The sequence below is a fragment of the Amblyraja radiata genome, chromosome 8 (genome assembly GCF_010909765.2).
Source record: "Amblyraja radiata isolate CabotCenter1 chromosome 8, sAmbRad1.1.pri, whole genome shotgun sequence".
Lineage (NCBI taxonomy): Eukaryota > Metazoa > Chordata > Chondrichthyes > Rajiformes > Rajidae > Amblyraja > Amblyraja radiata.
The window spans coordinates 45,754,231-45,771,772 of NC_045963.1; the positions used below are offsets into that span (position 1 = coordinate 45,754,231).

Here is a 17,542-nt window from a genome sequence, read left to right on the forward strand (position 1 = left end):
GGGTTTGCTTCGGGTGTTCTGGTTTCATCCCAGATCCCAAATAAATGTGATTTGTAGGTTATTTGGCTTCTGTAAATTGCCCCTAGTGTGTAGGATAGAACTAGTGTATGGGTGCCCGCTGGTCGGCGCAGACTCCGTGTGCCAAAGGGTCTGTTTCTACGCTGTATCTCTAAATTAAAGAAAACTAACTTAAGCTAAACCCAGCAGATCACGACCATAAGACATAAGCTAAAAATTAGGCCATTTGCGCCATCGAGTCTGCTCTGCCATTCGATCATAGATGATCTATTTTTCCCTTTCAACCCCATTCTCCTGCCTTCTCCCTGTAACCCTAACTAATCAAGAACCTATCAATCTCTGCTTTAAAATACCCAATGACTTGGCCTTCACAGCCATCTGTGTCAATGAACTCCACAGATTCACCACCCTCTGACTAAAGAATGGTCAGGGTGGAGAGTTGACGTCACAAATCATTGACCTTGTATTCATAGCTACGACTTTATACCTTGGAGTGCAGGAGGCTGAGGAGATCTTGTAGAGGTGTATACAATAATGAGGGTAATATATGAGGTGAATGCACAGTCTTTTACCCAAAGAAGGGGAATCAGGAAGCAGACATAGGTTTAAGGTGAGAGGATAACCTGAGGGGTACCTTTCTAACTGTACCTTGGTGCATGTGGCAATAAGGGAGGGACAGGTCGGGAGAAAAGAACAACAGGAGGGTGAAGAAAGAAGGATGGTGGAGGGGGTGGAGAGAGATGTAAGGATGGGAAGAAGGGAGGAGGAAAGAGGGAGAGGGGTTGGACAAAGGGAGGGACAGAGAGAAAGGGAGTGGGGATGGAGGGAGAGAGAGGGGGCGGAGAGACTGAGGGGAGGGAGAGAGAGAGAGATAGACTGACAGGGAGGGGGAAGGAGAGAGGCAGAGAGAGGAGGGGAGTGAGTGACACGGGGAAGGAGAGAGAGAGAGAGAGAGAGAGAGAGAGAGGGGGTGTCAGATGGAGGGAGAGAGAAAGAGAGAGAGGTAGGTAGCGAGGGGGAGGGCGAGGAGAAGGGGGGAGAGATCGGATACAGCGAGAGCAGAAGTGTTTGCGTCTGCCAGACGGACAGACCGAGCGAGGCAGCCGCTCCCGCGAAGCTCTCCTGCACCGGCGCCTGGGAGGTGAAGCGGGCGGTGCTCGCTCGGGGAAGAGACCCTTTAGCCGGCCGGTGCCCGGTGCCCGGTGAAGAGACCCCGGACCCTGTTACCCAGTTTAGGGTGCCCGGTACCTGTTGTCCAGTGCCCGGCTCCCGCATCCCCTGTGCTCGATTACCCGGTATCCAGTGGCCGGTCGGTTCCCCGGTATCCAGTGGCCGGTTCCCCGGTATCCAGTGGCCGGTCGGTTCCCCGGTGTCCAGTGGCCAGTGGGTTCCCCGGTGTCCAGTGGCCGGTGGGTTCCCCGGTGTCCAGTGGCCGGTGGGTTCCCCGGTGTCCAGTGGGTTCCCCGGTGTCCAGTGGCCGGTGGGTTCCCCGGTGTCCAGTGGCCGGCCGGTTCCCCGGTGTGGTGATGGGGTGGCGGGGCAGTGGTGCCGCTAGCTTGGCGCTGGGACTCGGGGCGCTGCTACTCCTCGCCGCGGCGCTGGGCACCGACCACTGGTACGGCACCGACACCCGGCGGCACCGGCAGGGCTGCGGCGGACGCCTGATGCCGCTGCGGGAACCCGAGCCCCCGGGCGCCGCCGCCGCAGCTGCTGCCCCGCCCGACAACTGGCGCTCCGGCCCCGGTCTCCTGGAGTCGGACTGTGCGCGACCGCTGTTCGCCACCCACACCGGGCTCTGGAGGAGGTGCTACTACCTGGGAGTGGACCCCGACATCGACCACCTGGTCTCCAGAGGTAAGGGTGGGCTGTGGGGCACCCATGGGTGCCACAGGGTTAACCACTGGTCTTGAGGGTTGGATGGGGTCTAGGGCACCTTAGGGTGCCATTGGGTCAACCACTGGTCTCCGGGGTTAGATGAGGTGTGGTGCACCCAAAGGTGCCTCTGTGTTCAGCCACCTGGTCTCCAGGGGTGAGGGTGGGATGTGTGGGGCAACCCATGGAGCCACTGGGCTGGACCCAACAACACAGGAGCAGGCACTCTGGCCCACAATGTCCAGTCTCTGGAGCGTTCCGGAGGCTGAGGGGAGAAGATACAGCGGTTTCTAGATCAGCTGCAGAAATAGGCAGATGGAATCTAACCCCAACAAGTGCGAGATGTTGCACTTTGGGAGGGCGAATGTAAGGAGAGAGTATACAGTTAATGGCAAGACCCTTAACAGCGTTGATGTGCAGCGATAGACATTGAAGTCCAAGTTCATCGCTCATAAAAAGGTGGCAACACAAGTAAATAGGGTGGTTAAGAAGTCGTATGGTATGATTATCTTCATTGCTAGGGGCATTGTATATAAGAGTCAGAAAGCCATCATGTAGCTTTATAGGACGTTGGTTAGGCTGCATTTGGAGTATTGGGTGCAGTTCGAGGCACCCCATTGCAGGGAAGATGTGGAGGCATTGGAGAGAATGCAGAGGAGGTTTATCAGAAGCATGCCTGGACCAGAGGGTTTCAGCTACAGGGATGGGGTGGACTTGAATTGTTTTCTCTGGAACGTTGGAGGTTGAGGAGAGACTTGATAGAACTGTATAAAATTATGAGAGGTAAAGATAGGGTAGATAGTCTTTTCCCCGGGGTGGCTGCAAGAAGACCAGGGCTGGGAACGGAATATTCAAGGGTATACGTCCTATCAAAAAGACAGACAGGTGGGCAGAGGGGGGTGGGGTAGCTCTGTTGGTGAGGAATGAAACTCTGTCCTTTGCAAGGGGTGACATTGAAACAGGAGATGTGGAGTCAGTATGGATAGAACTAAGGAATTGTAAGGGTAAAAATGCCCTAATGAGACTTATCTATAGGCCCCCAAACAGTAGCCTGGATTATAGGGTGCAAGTTGAAACAAGAGTTAAAATTGGCATGTCGTAAAGATAATGCTACGGTTGTTATGGGAGGTTTCAACTTGCAGGTAGGCTGGGAAAATCAGGTTGGTACTGGACCTCAAGAAAGGGAGTTTGTGGAATGCCTCAATGATGGATTCTTGTACTGGAGCATACCAGGGAGAAGGCAATTCTGGATTTAGTGTTGTGTAATGAACCGGATTTGATAAGGGAACTCGAGGTAAAGGAGCCATTAGGAGGTAATGACCATAATATGATGTTTAATCAACAATTTGAGAGGAAGAAGGGTAAATCGGAGGTGTCAGTGTTACAGTTGAACAAAGGGGACTATGGAGTCATGAGGGAAGAGCTGGCCAAAGTTGACTGGAAAGATACCATAGCAGGGATGACAGTGGAACAACAATGGCAGGTATTTCTGGGAATAATACAGAAGGTGCAGGATCAGTTAATTCCAAAGAGGAAGAAAGATTCTAAGGGGAGTAAGGGGCGACCGTGGCTGACAAGGGAAGTCAGGGACAGTATAAAAATAAATATAACATAGCAAAGATGAGCGAAAAGCCAGAGGATTGGGCAACTTTTAAAGAGCAACAGAAGATAACTAAAAAGGCAATACGGGGAGAAAAGATGAGGTACGAAGGTAAGTTAGCCAAGAATATAAACGAGGATAGTAAAAGCTTCCTTAGGTATGTGAAGAGGAATAATTTAGGTAAGACCAAATTTGAACCCTTGGAGACTGAAAAAGGTGAATTTATTTGTGGGGAACAAGGAAATGGCAGACGAGTTGAACAGGTACTTTGGATCCGTCTTCACTAAGGAGGACACAAACAATCTCCCTGATGTACTGGTGGCCAGAGGAGCTAGGGTGATGGAGGAACTGAAGGAAATTCATGTTAGACAGGAAATGGTGTTGGGTAGACTGATGGGACTGAAGGCAGATAAATCCCCAGGGCCTGATGGTCTGCATCCCAGGGTACTTAGGGAAATGCCTATCGAAATTGTACGTGCATTGGTGATCATTTTCCAATGTTCTATAGATTCAGGATCAGTTCCTGTGGATTGGAGGGTAGCTAATGTTATCCCACTTTTTAAGAGAGGCGGGAGAGAGAAAACAGGAAATTATAGACCAGTTAGCCTGACATCGGTGGTGGGGAAGATGCTGGAGTCAATTATAAAAGATGAAATAGCGGCACATTTGGACAGATGTAACAGGATTGGTCCGAGTCAGCATGGAATTACGATGGGGAAATCATGCTTGACTAATCTTGTGGAATGTTTTCAGGATGTAAAGGAAAATGGACAAGGGAGAGCCAGTGGATGTAATGTACCTGGACTTTCAGAAAGCATTTGATAAGGTCCCACATATGAGATTAGTGGGCAAAATTAGAGCACATGCTATTGGGGGTAGGGTGCTGACATGGATAGAGAAGTGGTTGGCAGACAGGAAACAAAGAGTAGGGATTAACGGGTCCCTTTCAGAATTACAGGCAGTGACAAGTGGGGTACCGCAAGGCTCAGTGCTGGGACTGCAGCTATTTACAATATACATTCATGATTTAGATGAAAGGATTAAAAGTAACATTAGTAAATTTGCAGATGACACAAAACTGGGTGGCAGTGTGAACTGTGAAGAGGATGCTATGAGGATGCATGGTGACTTGGACAGGTTGGGTGAGTGGGCAGATGTATGGCAGATGCAGTTTAATGTGGATAAATTTGATGTTATCCACTTTGTTGGCAAAAACAGGAAGGCAGGTTATTATCTAAATTGTCTCAAGTTGGGAAAATGGAAAGTACACAGGATCTGGGGGTCCTTGTTCATCAGTCACTGAAATTAAGCATGCAGGTACAGCAGGCAGTGAAAAAAGCAAATGGCATGTTGGCCTTCATAACAAGGGGAGTTGAGTATAGGAGCAAAGAGGTCCTTCTGCAGTTGTATAGGGCCCTAGTGAGACCACACCTGGAGTATTGTGTGCAGTTTTGGTGGTCCAATTTGAGGAAGGACATTTTTGCTATTGAGGGAGTGCCGCGTAGGTTCGCCAGGTTAATTCCCGGGATGGCGGGACTGTCATATGTTGATAGAATGGAGCGGCTGAGCAATTTATACTCTGGAATTTAGAAGGATGAGAGGTTATCTTATTGAAACGTATAAGACTATTAAGGGTTTGGACATGCTAGAGGCAGGAAACATGTTCCCGATGTTGGGGGAGTCCAGAACCAGGGGCCACAGTTTAAGAATAAGGGGCAAGCCATTTAGAACGGAGATGAGGAAAAACTTTTTCACATAGAGAGTTGTGAGTCTGTGGAATTCTCTGCCTCGGAGGGCGATGGAGGCTGGTTCTCTAGATTCTTTCAAGAGAGAGCTGGACAGAGCTCTTAAAGATACCGGAGTCAGGGGATATGGGAAGAAGGCAGGAACAGGGTACTGATTGTGGATGATCAGCCATGATCACATTGAATGGCGGTGCTGGCTCGAGGGGCCAAGGGGCCTACTCCTGCACCTAATGTCTATTGAAACATCCAACACTGGAGAGCACAGCTATAATGTGAGAGGAGGAATGTTTAAAGGAGATCCTTCTTTTATCCATGTTCTCCAGGGATGCTTAGGTTGTGGGAGGAAACCTGAGCGCCCAGATGCAGTCACAGGGAGAACGTGCAAACTCCACACAGACTGCACCCAAGGTCAGGATCGAACCCGGGCCTGTGATGCAGTGGCTCTAGCACTGCGCCACCGTGCCGCTCCTGTTGTGATTCAATGGTGTTCTATCTATTCTTATTATATTGAGATGGCCTGAATTCAACAACATTTTTGTGGCATTTGCTGGATATTTATAAAACGTCCAACACGCGTGACTGAAGTGTTAACTATGTTGCCAGGAAGTTGTGATAATTACAGCGACACAGTTGTAAATTAAGCCCTTGCTGCATCAGGCAGGCCACTGGTAGGAGGCAGAGACGCTCGGGAAGGCAGGTCAGCAACAACTTTGCATGACTGAGGAGTCATGGTGACTTTTCAGAGCCCAGAACCCTGGCATTCCCAAATGTAAAGAGCAATGTGGATGGCAGGCTCCATGTAACAGCTTTCACTGGGACAAGTACACATGGCACACACGCAATCAAACACATATGCACACACATATATACACACGCATGAGTAGTCCTCCCATAAGATACAGTTCCGATCTTCCAACCTACCTCCTTGCTCCCCGTGCACTTTTTCTCTGTAATTATAATGTGATAATGCTAGAACACTATGTTCTGTGCATGATCCATACCCCTCCTTGCATATCCTTGTGGCATTGGACTTTGTCTCTGGAACTGATGTGCGACCAAGCTCAGAACTGTATTCTGCACTCTGTATTTTCTGCTTTGCTCTACCTATTGGACTTGAGTTTGAACTGATTGTATTTACGTATAGTACAGTATTATCAAATCTGTTTGGATAGCAAGCAAAACAAAGCTTTTCACTGTACCTCGGTACACGTGACAATACTAAATCTAAGCCTAGACTAAAGGCTTCTTAAACATTGCTCAAAGTATCTGCCTCCACTGCCACCCGGCAGCTCGTTGTAGGCACCCACATACATCTTTAGACTTTGAGCGATACAGCGCAGAAACCGGCCCTTTGGCCCACCGTGTCTGTGCAGACCAGTACACTAGCACTATCCTACACACTAGTGACAATTCAAAGAAGCCAATTAACCTACAAACTTGCATGTCTTTGGAAGAAGCCAGAACACCTGGAGAAAACTCACGCAATCACAGGGAGAACGCACAAACTCTGTGCAGACAGCACACACAGTCAGGATCGAATCTGGGTCTCTGGCTGTGAGGCTGGGGCTCTACCACTGCGTCACTGTATCTCATAGAACACAGCACAGTACAGCAGAGAAATAGGCCCTTAGGTCCTCAGTGTCCCTGTCGAACATGATTCAAGACCATCTCTTATCTGACGTTTTATCCATTCCTTCTACAGATGCTGCCTGACCCATTGAGTTCTTCCAGCACTTTGTGTTTGGCTGTGTTAAGATTATGGTCAGCTGCACAACTGTAAATGCAACTCAAAGCTTGCTATGTCAGACTGCATGTCGGCTTTAGCAAGAAAGACTAAAGCTTTTCAAACCTTAGATGTGAATGTGAAATATCATGATTTAGTTTGTTGCATATTTCAACTGCAGATAAGTGAACATGATTGAAAATAAATTTTTCAATTCATAATTTGTAAAGCCTTGTGGCCACATCGTACAATGATAAAATGTTATACTTCATTTAAAATACTTCTTGGTCTTCTTCTTGCGTTTGAGGAAGCAGAAGTTATACAACGCCCTCCAGGCGCTGTAGCCAGTTAGGCCTTCCGCATTCAGATGCAGCAAGGTGATGCATCCAGTTCGACATCCGTAAAAAGGGCGCCAAGCTGCGGCGACTGAGGTTGCATTAGGGCTGCAATCTGCAGCGACTGAGGTTGCATTATCTCTGCTGCTGTCTCTGTTTGTTGTCGTTTGCCTGACTGAGGTCAATTGACGGAGCTCACCACGGGGAGGTCGACAACATGTGCCGCACCTCTTGGTGATACATTTAACACCGAGTAAAATATCAATCGAGACGCCACCTGCAGGTAGAACAGGTACTGCAGGTGTTTATCAAAACACAGTGCTGGAGGTACTCAACGGGTCCGGCAGCATCTTGTGTAGTGTTTAGAGATACAGTGGGGAGCCAGGCCCTTTGGCCCACTGAGTCCAGGCTGACCACTGATCACCCAGTCACACTTGTTCTATGTTATCTCACTTTTATATCCACTCACAACACACTTGGGGTAATTTACAGAGGACCAATTAACCGACAAGGAGTCAAGAGTGTTTTATTGTCATATGCCCCGGACGGGACAATGAAATTCTTACTTGCTGCAGCACAACAGAATATGTGAATATGTAAACATATGTGAATATGTAACGGGGAAAAAAGAAAAAGTTCAATAATTAACAAATATAGTGCAAATAACAAATAATAATATAGTCTTTTGCAGATTAGAGCTCATAGCTTATTCATTGTGTTTAATAGCCTGATGGCTGTGGGGAAGATGCTGTTCCTGAACCTGGATGTTACAGTCTTCAGGCTCCTGTACCTTCTTCCTGAAGGCAGTGGTGAGATGAGTGTGTGGCCAGGATGGTGTGGGTCCTTGATGATGTTGGCTGCCTTTTTGAGGCAGTGACTACGATAGATCCCTTCGACAGTGGGGAGGTCAAAGCCGGTGATGGACTGGGCAGTGGTCACAACTTTTTGTAGTCTTTTTTGCTCCTGGACATTCAAGTTGCCGAACCAGGCCACGATGCAACCAGTCAGAATGCTCTCTACCGTGCACCTGTAGAAGTTTAGGAGAATCCTCTTTGACATGCCGAATTTCCGTAATCTTCTCAGGAAGTAGAGTCGCTGATGTGCCTTCTTTATAATTGCATTGGTGTGCTGGGTCCAGGAAAGATCTTCTGATATATGCAGGCCCAGGAATTTGAAGTTATTGACCCTCTCCACCACCGTCCCGTTGATATAAACAGGATTGTGGGTCCTCATCCTTCCCGTACTAAAGTCCACAATCAGTTCCTTGGTCTTACTGATGTTGAGAGCCAGGTTGTTGTGCTGGCACCATTTGGTCAGTCGGTCGATCTCACTTCTATACACTGACTCATCACCATCTGTAATTCGTCCCACAACGGTGGTGTCATCCGCGAACTTGATGATGGAGTTCGCACTATGACCGGCTATGCAGTCATGGGTATAGAGTGAGTAAAGCAGGGGGCTGAGCAGCCTTGAGGTGCTCCTGTACTAATTGTTAATGAGGATGAAGTGGATGTGGGAGAAACCTGGAGTACCCGGAGGAAACCCATGTGGTCACAGGGAGAACGTGCAAACTCCACACAGACAGTGCTAGAGATCAGGATTGAAACACAGAAAATAGGTGCAGGAGTAGGCTATTCATCCCTTCGAGCCAGCACCGCCATTCAATATGATCTACTGCTTTCTGTGGCAGCGAATTCCACAGATCCACAACTCTGGTGAAAACGTTTTTCCTCATCTCAATCCTAAATGACCTACCCCTTATTCTTAAACTGTGACCCCTGGGTCTGGACTCCCCCAACATCGGGAAATGTTTTCCTGCATCTAACTTGTCCAATCCTTTAAGAATTTTATATGTTTCTATAAGATTCCCTCTCATCCTTCCAAATTCCAACGAATACAAGCCCAGTTGACCCATTCTTACATCATATGTAAATCCCACCATCCCGGGAATTAACCTGGTGAACCAACGCTGCACTCCCTCAATAGCAATAATGTCCTTCCTCAAATTAGGAGACCAAAATTGCACACAATATTCCAGGTGCGGTCTCACCAGAGCCCTGTACAACTGCAGTAGGGGCTCCTTGCTCCTAAACTCAAATCCTCTCGCAACATGCCACTAGCTTTCTTCACTGCATGCTGTACCTGCATGCTTACTTTCAGTGACTGATATACAAGCACACCGAGGTTGCGTTGCACCTCCCCTTTTCCTAACTTGACACCATTCAGATAATAATCTGCCTTCCTGTTCTTGCCACCAAAGTGGATAACCTTACATTTATCCACATTATACTGCATCTGCCATGCTTCTGCCCTCTCACCCAACCTGTCCAAGTCCAATTATAAAGATTATGTTATTATAAGAGTTAGGAATGTTTAAATTGTCATATGTACCGGCGACAGAACAAGGTTGGTACACTGCTCAGCTGTAAAGTTTCTGCCTTACAGCGCCAGAAACCTGGGTTTGATCCTGACTATGGGTGTTGTCTGTGTGCAGTTTGCACATTCTCCCTGTGACTGCGTGGGTTTCCTCTGGGTGCTCGGCTTCCTCCCACGTTCCCAGGATGTGCAGGTTTGTAGGTTAATCAGCCTCTGTAAATTGTCCCTAGCATGTAGGATAGAAGTAGTGTATCGGGTGGGCGCGGATTCAGTGGGCTGAAGGGTCTGTTTCCACGTTGTATCTCTAAAACAAAAAACTAAAAGAACAATACAATCCTAGATAACTGCAGCTTAAAAGGCTTGTAAACTCAGTAAAACAATGAATATATAATAATAAATAACACAACAAATCAATAATTGTGGTAGTGCCAGAGCTCTCGTGGTTGTCGAGGGAACCCAGGGACATTGTTGCAGGGGGCGGGGGGGGGGGAGTTGAGGAGTACTGGGAGACAGTGCTACAGATGCTACTCTGGGCTGTGAGATGTTGTGGGAGAGCCCTGCACCAGCGGAGGAATGGAAGGGGATTTCAAGCGCCTGTATTGAGCTGCTCACATCTGCTGAGAGAGAGCGTTCACCTCTCTTCCACTGGCGCAGATGATTCCATTAGCTGAACAGATCATAGTCGCAGTTCCTGTCTCTCAACATTTAGATTCTCTCCCCCTTTCTACTGATCTTTAATTCAGAAAATAAGAGATTATCAGAAGCCACAAGCTGGAAACAAAGAACTGCAGATAGGCACAAAAAGCTGGAGTAACTCTGCGGGTCAGACAGCATCTCTGGATAAAAGGTGCAGATGATGTTTCAGGTTGAGACCCTTCTTCAGACTTCTTCAGAACTGCAGACGATGTTACTACACAAAAGGACGCAAAGTGCGAGAGTAACAGCAGATCAGGATCCCGAGCCAAAACGCCACGATCATTGTTCTCCAGGGATACTGCCTGACCCGCTGAATTACTCCAGCAATATATCCTTTTGTGAAATAGCAGAAGCCAAGCAGACAAGGAGAGAGCAAAACAGCCACAGCCTTTATTTAAAATCTCAGCAATTGGCTAAAACGATTAAAATTCACCTGAGAATTCACCTCCACCACTACCCCGTGTTCCAGGCACTCACCACCTTTTCTAAAAGAAAACTTGCCCCGCACATCTCCTTTAAACTTTGCCCCTCTCATCTGCTGATATTTTAGTTCAATCCTTTGAGGTTTTGGGTGCACTATAGACTTTGATTTAGCACTATTATGCGTACCTCGTCTGTATTATGATTATTAATTTACTATATTATTGATCATTGTATATTTAGCTGTGTGTTTTGCATTTACGGGCCTGTAAAGCTGCAGTAAGAATGTCATTGTTCCATTGCCGGTACTTATGACAATTAAACACTCGTGACTATTGATCTGTGTTATTCATGCACTACATTTTTATCAACTATGACATTGTTCCAAAGCTAACACATTGCATTTTGTCTTCCTGGGGATTTCATTGGTTATATCATAAAACAGTCAATATGTAATTATGTCTCTGTTGATAGTCAGTACCTGGAAATGATGTTTACGGTGTTTATACAACCAGGGAGCCTGTCAGGTTTAATCCACCATTATGTCACGAAGCTGGAAAAGATGCAGAGAAGATTTAGGAGGATGTTGCCAGGACTCGAGGGCCTGTGCTACAGGGAGAGGTTGGGCAGGCTAGGACTTTATTCCTTGGCGTGCAGGAGGCCTATTGAGGTGTGTAAAATTATGATGGGAATAGATAGCGTGAATGCAGTCTTTTACCTAAAGTAGGGGAATCAAGAACCGGAGGGCATAGGTTTATGGTGAGAATGGCAAGATTTAATAGGAACCTGAGGGGTAACTTTTTCACACAGATGGTGGTGGGTATATGGAACGAGCTGCCGGAGGTGGTAGGTGAGGCAGGTATAATAACAACATTAAAAAAAAAACACTTGTTTCAGTTACATGGATAGGAAACATAGGGGCAGAGACATAGGTAAGGTAGACAGGATGGAAAAATCAAAGACTGGAGGGCATAGCTTTAAGGTGAGCGAGGCAAAATTTAAAGGAGACGTCAGGAGCAAGTTTCTTTACACTGGGGCTGGTGGATGCCCAGAACGTGCTGCCAGGGTTGGTGGTGGAGGCAAACACAATAGTGGCAATAAAGAGAATTTTTGATAGGCACGTGGATATGCAGGGAACATGGAATATGTGCAGGGAACGTGGAATATGTGCAGACAGTTAATAGTTCGGCTAGGCATGAGGTTCAACACAGACATTGTGGGCTGAATGGCCTGATCATCTGCTGTACTGTTCAATGTTCTATGTTCAATCAAAGGTTTGAAAAGATGTGGGCCAGACACGGGCAGGTGGGACTAGTCTAGATGGGGCATCTTGGCTGGCACGGAGGGGTTGGGCCGAAGGGCCTGTTTCTGTGCTATATGACTCTGTGATTCATTGCCTGATGTGGCTGATTCTCATCCTCCCCTCCTCAGGTATTGCGCAGAGATGCACAGCTGTCAAATACCACTACTCACAGCCCATGCGTCTGAGAAACATTCCCTTCAACCTGACCAAGACCATCCAGCAGGATGAGTGGCATTTACTGCGTAAGTATGGAGCAGCTTCAAACCCTGCCCTCTTACCCCATTGCGCCCAACATCCTGCCTCCACACCTAGCCTCCCCCCCTTCCCCCTCCCCCCTCCTCACCTGCCAACCCCTCCGCCACACCTAGCCTCCACCCTTCCCCCCCTCCCCCTCCCTCCCGCCTCACCTGCCAACCCCTCCTCCATGCCTAACCTCCCCCCTTCCCCCCTCCCCACCTGCCAACCCCTCCTCCATGCCTAGCCTCCACCCTTCCCTCCCTCCCTCCCTCCTCACCTGCCAACCCCTCCGCCACACCTAGTCTCCACCCTTCCCCCCTCCCTCCCTCCGCCACACCTAGCCTCCACCCTCCCCTCCCCTCCCTCCTCATCTGCCAACCCCTCCTCCACACATAGCCTCCACCCTTCCCCCCCTCCCCCCCCTCCCTCCCTCCCTCCCTCCCTCCCTCCTCACCTGCCAACCCCTCCGCCACACCTAGCCTCCACCCTTCCCCCTCCCCCCTCCTCACCTGCCAACCCCTCCTCCATGCCTAGCCTCCACCCTTCCCCCCTCCCCACCTGCCAACCCCTCCTCCATGCCTAGCCTCCACCCTTCCCCCCCTCCCTCCTCATCTGCCAACCCCTCCTCCACACATAGCCTCCACCCTTCCCCCCCTCCCCCCCCTCCCCCCCCTCCCTCCCTCCCTCCCTCCCTCCCTCCCTCCCTCCTCATCTGCCAACCCCTCCGCCACACCTAGTCTCCACCCTTCCCCCCTCCCTCCCTCCGCCACACCTAGCCTCCACCCTTCCCCCTCCCCCCTCCTCACCTGCCAACCCCTCCTCCACACCTAGCCTCCACCCTTCCTTCCTCCTCACCTGCCAAACCCTCCTCCATGCCTTGCCTCCACCCTTCACCCCCTCCCTCCCTCCCTCCTCACCTGCCAACCCCTCCTCCACCACCATCTTCCCTTACGCCCTCTAACCCCACCCCACCCCCACCCCGCCATCATGGACTTCTGACTGATTCAAAACACAAAGTGCAGGAGGAACTCAGCGGGTCAGGTCAGGCAGCATCTGTGGAGGTAATGGACAGGTGATGTTTCGTGTTGGGACCCTTTGTCAGACTGATGGAGAAAGCTAGTAAAGAGAGGTGGGGGCGGGACAAAGGCTGGCAAGTGATAGGTGGATACAGGTGAGGGGGTGATTGGCAGATGGGTGGAGTAAGTGACAAAGGCTGGAGGTGAAAATGAGACTAAAGGGTGTCAGATAAGGGGAGAAGAGGATGAGTGAAATGTAAATCTGGAGGGAGGAACATGGTTGGAAGGGGATGGGGTGAGAGTAAAGAGGGGGGGGATAACCTCATCTGACGAGAATATAGTTCTCAGCATTGTGGTGCACCAGGTCCACAGGCAAAATCCAATGTGGTCAATGGGGCAGAGGCAGCACCCTAGCCTATGGCAGGACCGTTCAGAAGCTGTTCCTGAGTCTGGTGGTACGAACTTTCAAACCTCTGTACCTTCTGGGAACAGGGAGAAGAAGGAATGGCGGGTGTGGGACAAGCCTTTGATTATGTCGGCTGCTTGAAGTGTAGATATTTTTTATCCGATTAATTCTGTTCAGTCTGGAAAGCAACACGTTCAGGGTTTGTTTCTGCATGGTTCTAACAAGGTCTCTTCTTTCCCTGGGTGCTGAGACAGATCTGAGGCGGATCACGGCGGGGTTCCTTGGAATGGCTGCTGCCGTCCTGTTCTGCGGCTGCATCGTGGCTGCCATGAGCTTCTTCTGGGAGGAACACCTCACTCAGCATGTGGCCGGTCTCCTCTTCCTAATGGCAGGTCAATTTTTCCGGCACTTTCATTCTGCCCACCGTGCGTCCACAATGATTTCCGTGCGTGTGATCCCGGGGAATTCCGTTGGTGGGCTGGGAAGCGGGGAGAGCTTCGGTGCTTAGCTTCACCGCCAAGCGGAGGGAGGGGGAAGCAAGAACCTGCATTTGTATGGGAACTTGCTCTACCTTGGTGACGTACTTCCGAAATGCAGCCCAAATGCAAAATCTTGCAGGTGCTTGAAACCTGAGGTAAAAACAGGAGATGGGGGTACAAGATACTGCAGATTCCAGAAACCTGAGGTGAAAACAGGAGAGAAAGGTACATGGGATTGTAGATGCTGGAAACCTGAGGTAAAAACAGAAAATAGAGAAAGTGCAGATGCTGGGAACCTGAGGTAAAAACAGAAAACTTAATTTAAAACAATTATATTGGCTGTAAAGATTTTTGGGCCCTTCCAAGTAAACGCAAATTCTTTTTTTGCAACTGCAGATACTAGAATCTTGAGTAAAATACAAAGTGCTGGAGGAATCAGCAGGTCAGGCAGCATCTGTGGAGCAAAATGTATAGGTGACGTTTCTTAAGTCATTGGAGCAGAATTAGGCCATTTGGCCCATCAAGTCTACTCCACCATTCATGGCATATTTATCTTTCCATCTCAACCCCATTCTCCTCCCTTCACCCCGTAACATTTGATATCCTTACAATCTGTCAATCTTTAAAAAAATACCCAATGGCTTGGCCTCCACCGCCGTCCACAGATTCACCACTCTCTGGCTAAAAAAATTCCCCCTCATCTCCTTTGTAATCAGTCTGAAGAAGGGTCCCGATCCGAAACGTCACCTATCCATGTTCTCCAGAGATGCTGCTTGACACGCTGAGTTACTCTAGCACTTTGTGTCCTTTTGTCAGTGGGTGCAGTCGGTGGTGGGCACGATTGGTGAAATGTTCCCCTTGGTCTCTTCCTCTCCAGGAATCTTCTGCACCATCTCTCTGTGCACCTTTGCCGCCAGCATTTCCTACGACCTGTCGCGCCAGCCGCGGTTTATCTACGGGCTCCCCCGCGACGTGGACCATGGCTACAGCTGGTCGATTTTCTGTGCCTGGGGTAGTCTGGGGTTGGTGATGACAGCAGGCTGCCTGTGCACAGCCTTTCCCTTCCTCGACAGAAAGAAGACAATGCATCAGAAGTCCATCAGAGATTCCTCGGTCTGAAAACATGCTGTACACACTGATGTTACCCTCAGCACAACCAACGTTCCTCCAGTCCGGTCTCACGTTGGAGATGAGACGTACGATCATGTTTTTGTGATTCTCTGTAGGTTTTACCACGGATTATTACTTATGATAGGTCTCTGTTTAATTGTTATATGTGCCGATAATCAAATCAATTCTTACTTGCAGCAGCACAACAGATCTGTAAACACAATACTCAATGATAACATAAGAAATAAAATATTAAATAAATTAAAAACCCCAATGTTATTGTAAAAAGTCTTTAGTGCAACCAAGACAGTTTGTAATTCATAGTTGAGGTTAGTGTTGTGCGGTGATCAAGAACCTGATGGTTGTTGGGAAGAATCTGTTCCTGAACCTGCAGGTCATGGTTTTCAGGCTCCTGGACCTTCTTCCCGATGGTAGCAGTGAGATGAGAGCATTGGGTGGATTTGTTGCAAGAACTGCAATGTGAAGCTGTCAAATGTAAAAAGGATTTAAGTAGCTACTAACTCTATTTTCCATAACTCGATATAAAACACCAGCCTGAAGAAATGGTGTCTGTCCATTCCCTCCAGACGCTGCCTGACCTGCTGAGTTCCTCCAGCACTTTTGGCTTTGCTCCAGATTCCAACATCTGCAGTTCCTTGTGTCACCACAAAATCTAATCAACAAGCAACAAATAATATTTTATTTTGACGACACAAACGACTGCAGATGCTGGTTTACCAAGAAAAACAGCAAGTGATGAGTTACTCCAGCACTTTGATTATTGTATTTTCGATCCTTTCTGCTTCCAGCATTCTAGTACAACAGTAAAAGTCTGCACATGCTGGAATTCTAAAATATAAATAGAAAGTAGAAACAAGGAACTGCAGATACTGGTTTACAAAAAAAGGCACAAAGTGCTGGAGTAACCCAACTCCAACACTTTGTATCTTTTTGTATATATTTTAAAAGTGTTGGAAACGCACACACGCACACGCACACGCACACGCACACGCACACACGCAAGAGCAGGAGATGAAGTGAAGTTTTGGATGGGACAACTGTTCTGAAATGTTAATTCTATTTCTCCCTCTGCGAATCTACTGTTTATTACAGATTCAAGACAGAACTGTTACATCAGGACATGCTAACAATTGTATTTTAAATATTAGATATTTTCTCCATATCCAATGGCGAATATTTCATCAACTGTATACAGTAAAATGCAGATATAGAGAGGAAATGAAGTTTACTGGAAGATTTTGGAGTTTTGTGTTTGGTTTTGGTCACTGCTATAGGAAGGATGTCAATAAGTTGGAATGGGTGCAGAGAAGATTTATGAGGATGTTGCATGGATTCAAGGAATTGCATGGATTCAAGGAATTCAAGGAAAAGTGAGAGGTTGGGCAGACTGGGACTTTATTCCTTGGAGCGCAGGAGGCTGAGGGGTGATCTTACGGAGGTGTATAAGATCATGAAGGGAATAGGGTGATTTCACGAAAGGTCACTGGAGCGTAAATCCCCACTCACGTGACCGAAAATTTTAACTGGGGGACAAGCGTCACTTCCGGTACATGTTAGTGAATGGGAAAACACGCACTTTCACACCCGTTAAAAACATGGAAAACGGCCCGTTTTTGAGCTGCAATTTACTGAGCCAGTCGGGGTGACCGTGAGGAACAGCTACCTAAATTTACAGTCCAAAAAAAAGATAGAAACTAAGGTAAATACAAGAGGGAGCTGAAGGGGCCAAAAAGGCGGAAGTTGATAGCGGACATTTTTCGTGGAGATTTAAAGATCCAAAATATCGGGAATTATCGCGTTTGCTCGCTGCATTTCATCAAAAGTGGCATTATTGGCTTTGTTATCTTTATTCATTTGTTAGATGAAAAGTATTAAAAGTTAGAAACCCGTCAGTAAAATTGCAAAATCGCCCATGGTTCTCGGGTGGGTTTTAACATGCAAAATGAAAACGCTTCTGAAGCTACATTCACCATTTAAATAATCGTAAACTCTCAATGCGTTTGGAAATCAATTTTACTCAGATGCAAGCTTACGATTATTTAAATGGTGAATGTAGCTTCAGAAGCGTGTTCATTTTGCATGTTAAAACCCACCCGAGAACCATGGGCGATTTTGCAATTTTACTGAAGGATTTCTAACTTTTAATACTTTTCATCTAACAAATGAATAAAGATAACAAAGCCAA

General features: G+C 47.9%; 1 protein-coding gene across 3 annotated transcripts; it reads left to right on the forward strand.

Annotated features, from left to right (window-relative positions):
• The first annotated feature begins 1,016 nt into the window (after positions 1–1,016).
• tmem178a (transmembrane protein 178A) lies at positions 1,017–15,483 on the forward strand. Of its 3 annotated transcripts, none has more exons than XM_033025767.1 (4): positions 1,017–1,872; positions 12,217–12,330; positions 14,002–14,139; positions 15,104–15,483. In XM_033025767.1, the coding sequence occupies exons 1-4, from the start codon at positions 1,545–1,547 to the stop codon at positions 15,343–15,345; spliced, it is 822 nt and encodes a 273-aa protein (XP_032881658.1). In that variant the 5' UTR covers positions 1,017–1,544; the 3' UTR covers positions 15,346–15,483. The 3 variants fall into 3 exon arrangements, with proteins under 3 accessions (XP_032881658.1, XP_032881660.1, XP_032881659.1); XM_033025768.1 differs by having other exon boundaries at positions 1,342–1,872; positions 14,002–14,135; XM_033025769.1 differs by lacking the exon at positions 14,002–14,139.
• Positions 15,484–17,542: the final 2,059 nt, after the last annotated feature.

What these genes read in the sequence shown, in the direction of transcription:
- tmem178a (XM_033025767.1), top strand. Translation starts at nt 1,545, where the DNA reads ATGGGGTGGCGGGGCAGTGGTGCCGCTAGCTTGGCGCTGGGACTCGGG. An exon ending in CGACCACCTGGTCTCCAGAG is followed by an intron (nt 1,873 to 12,216) that starts GTAAGGGTGGGC and finishes TCCCCTCCTCAG; the next exon opens with GTATTGCGCAGAGATGCACA. An exon ending in GGATGAGTGGCATTTACTGC is followed by an intron (nt 12,331 to 14,001) that starts GTAAGTATGGAG and finishes GTGCTGAGACAG; the next exon opens with ATCTGAGGCGGATCACGGCG.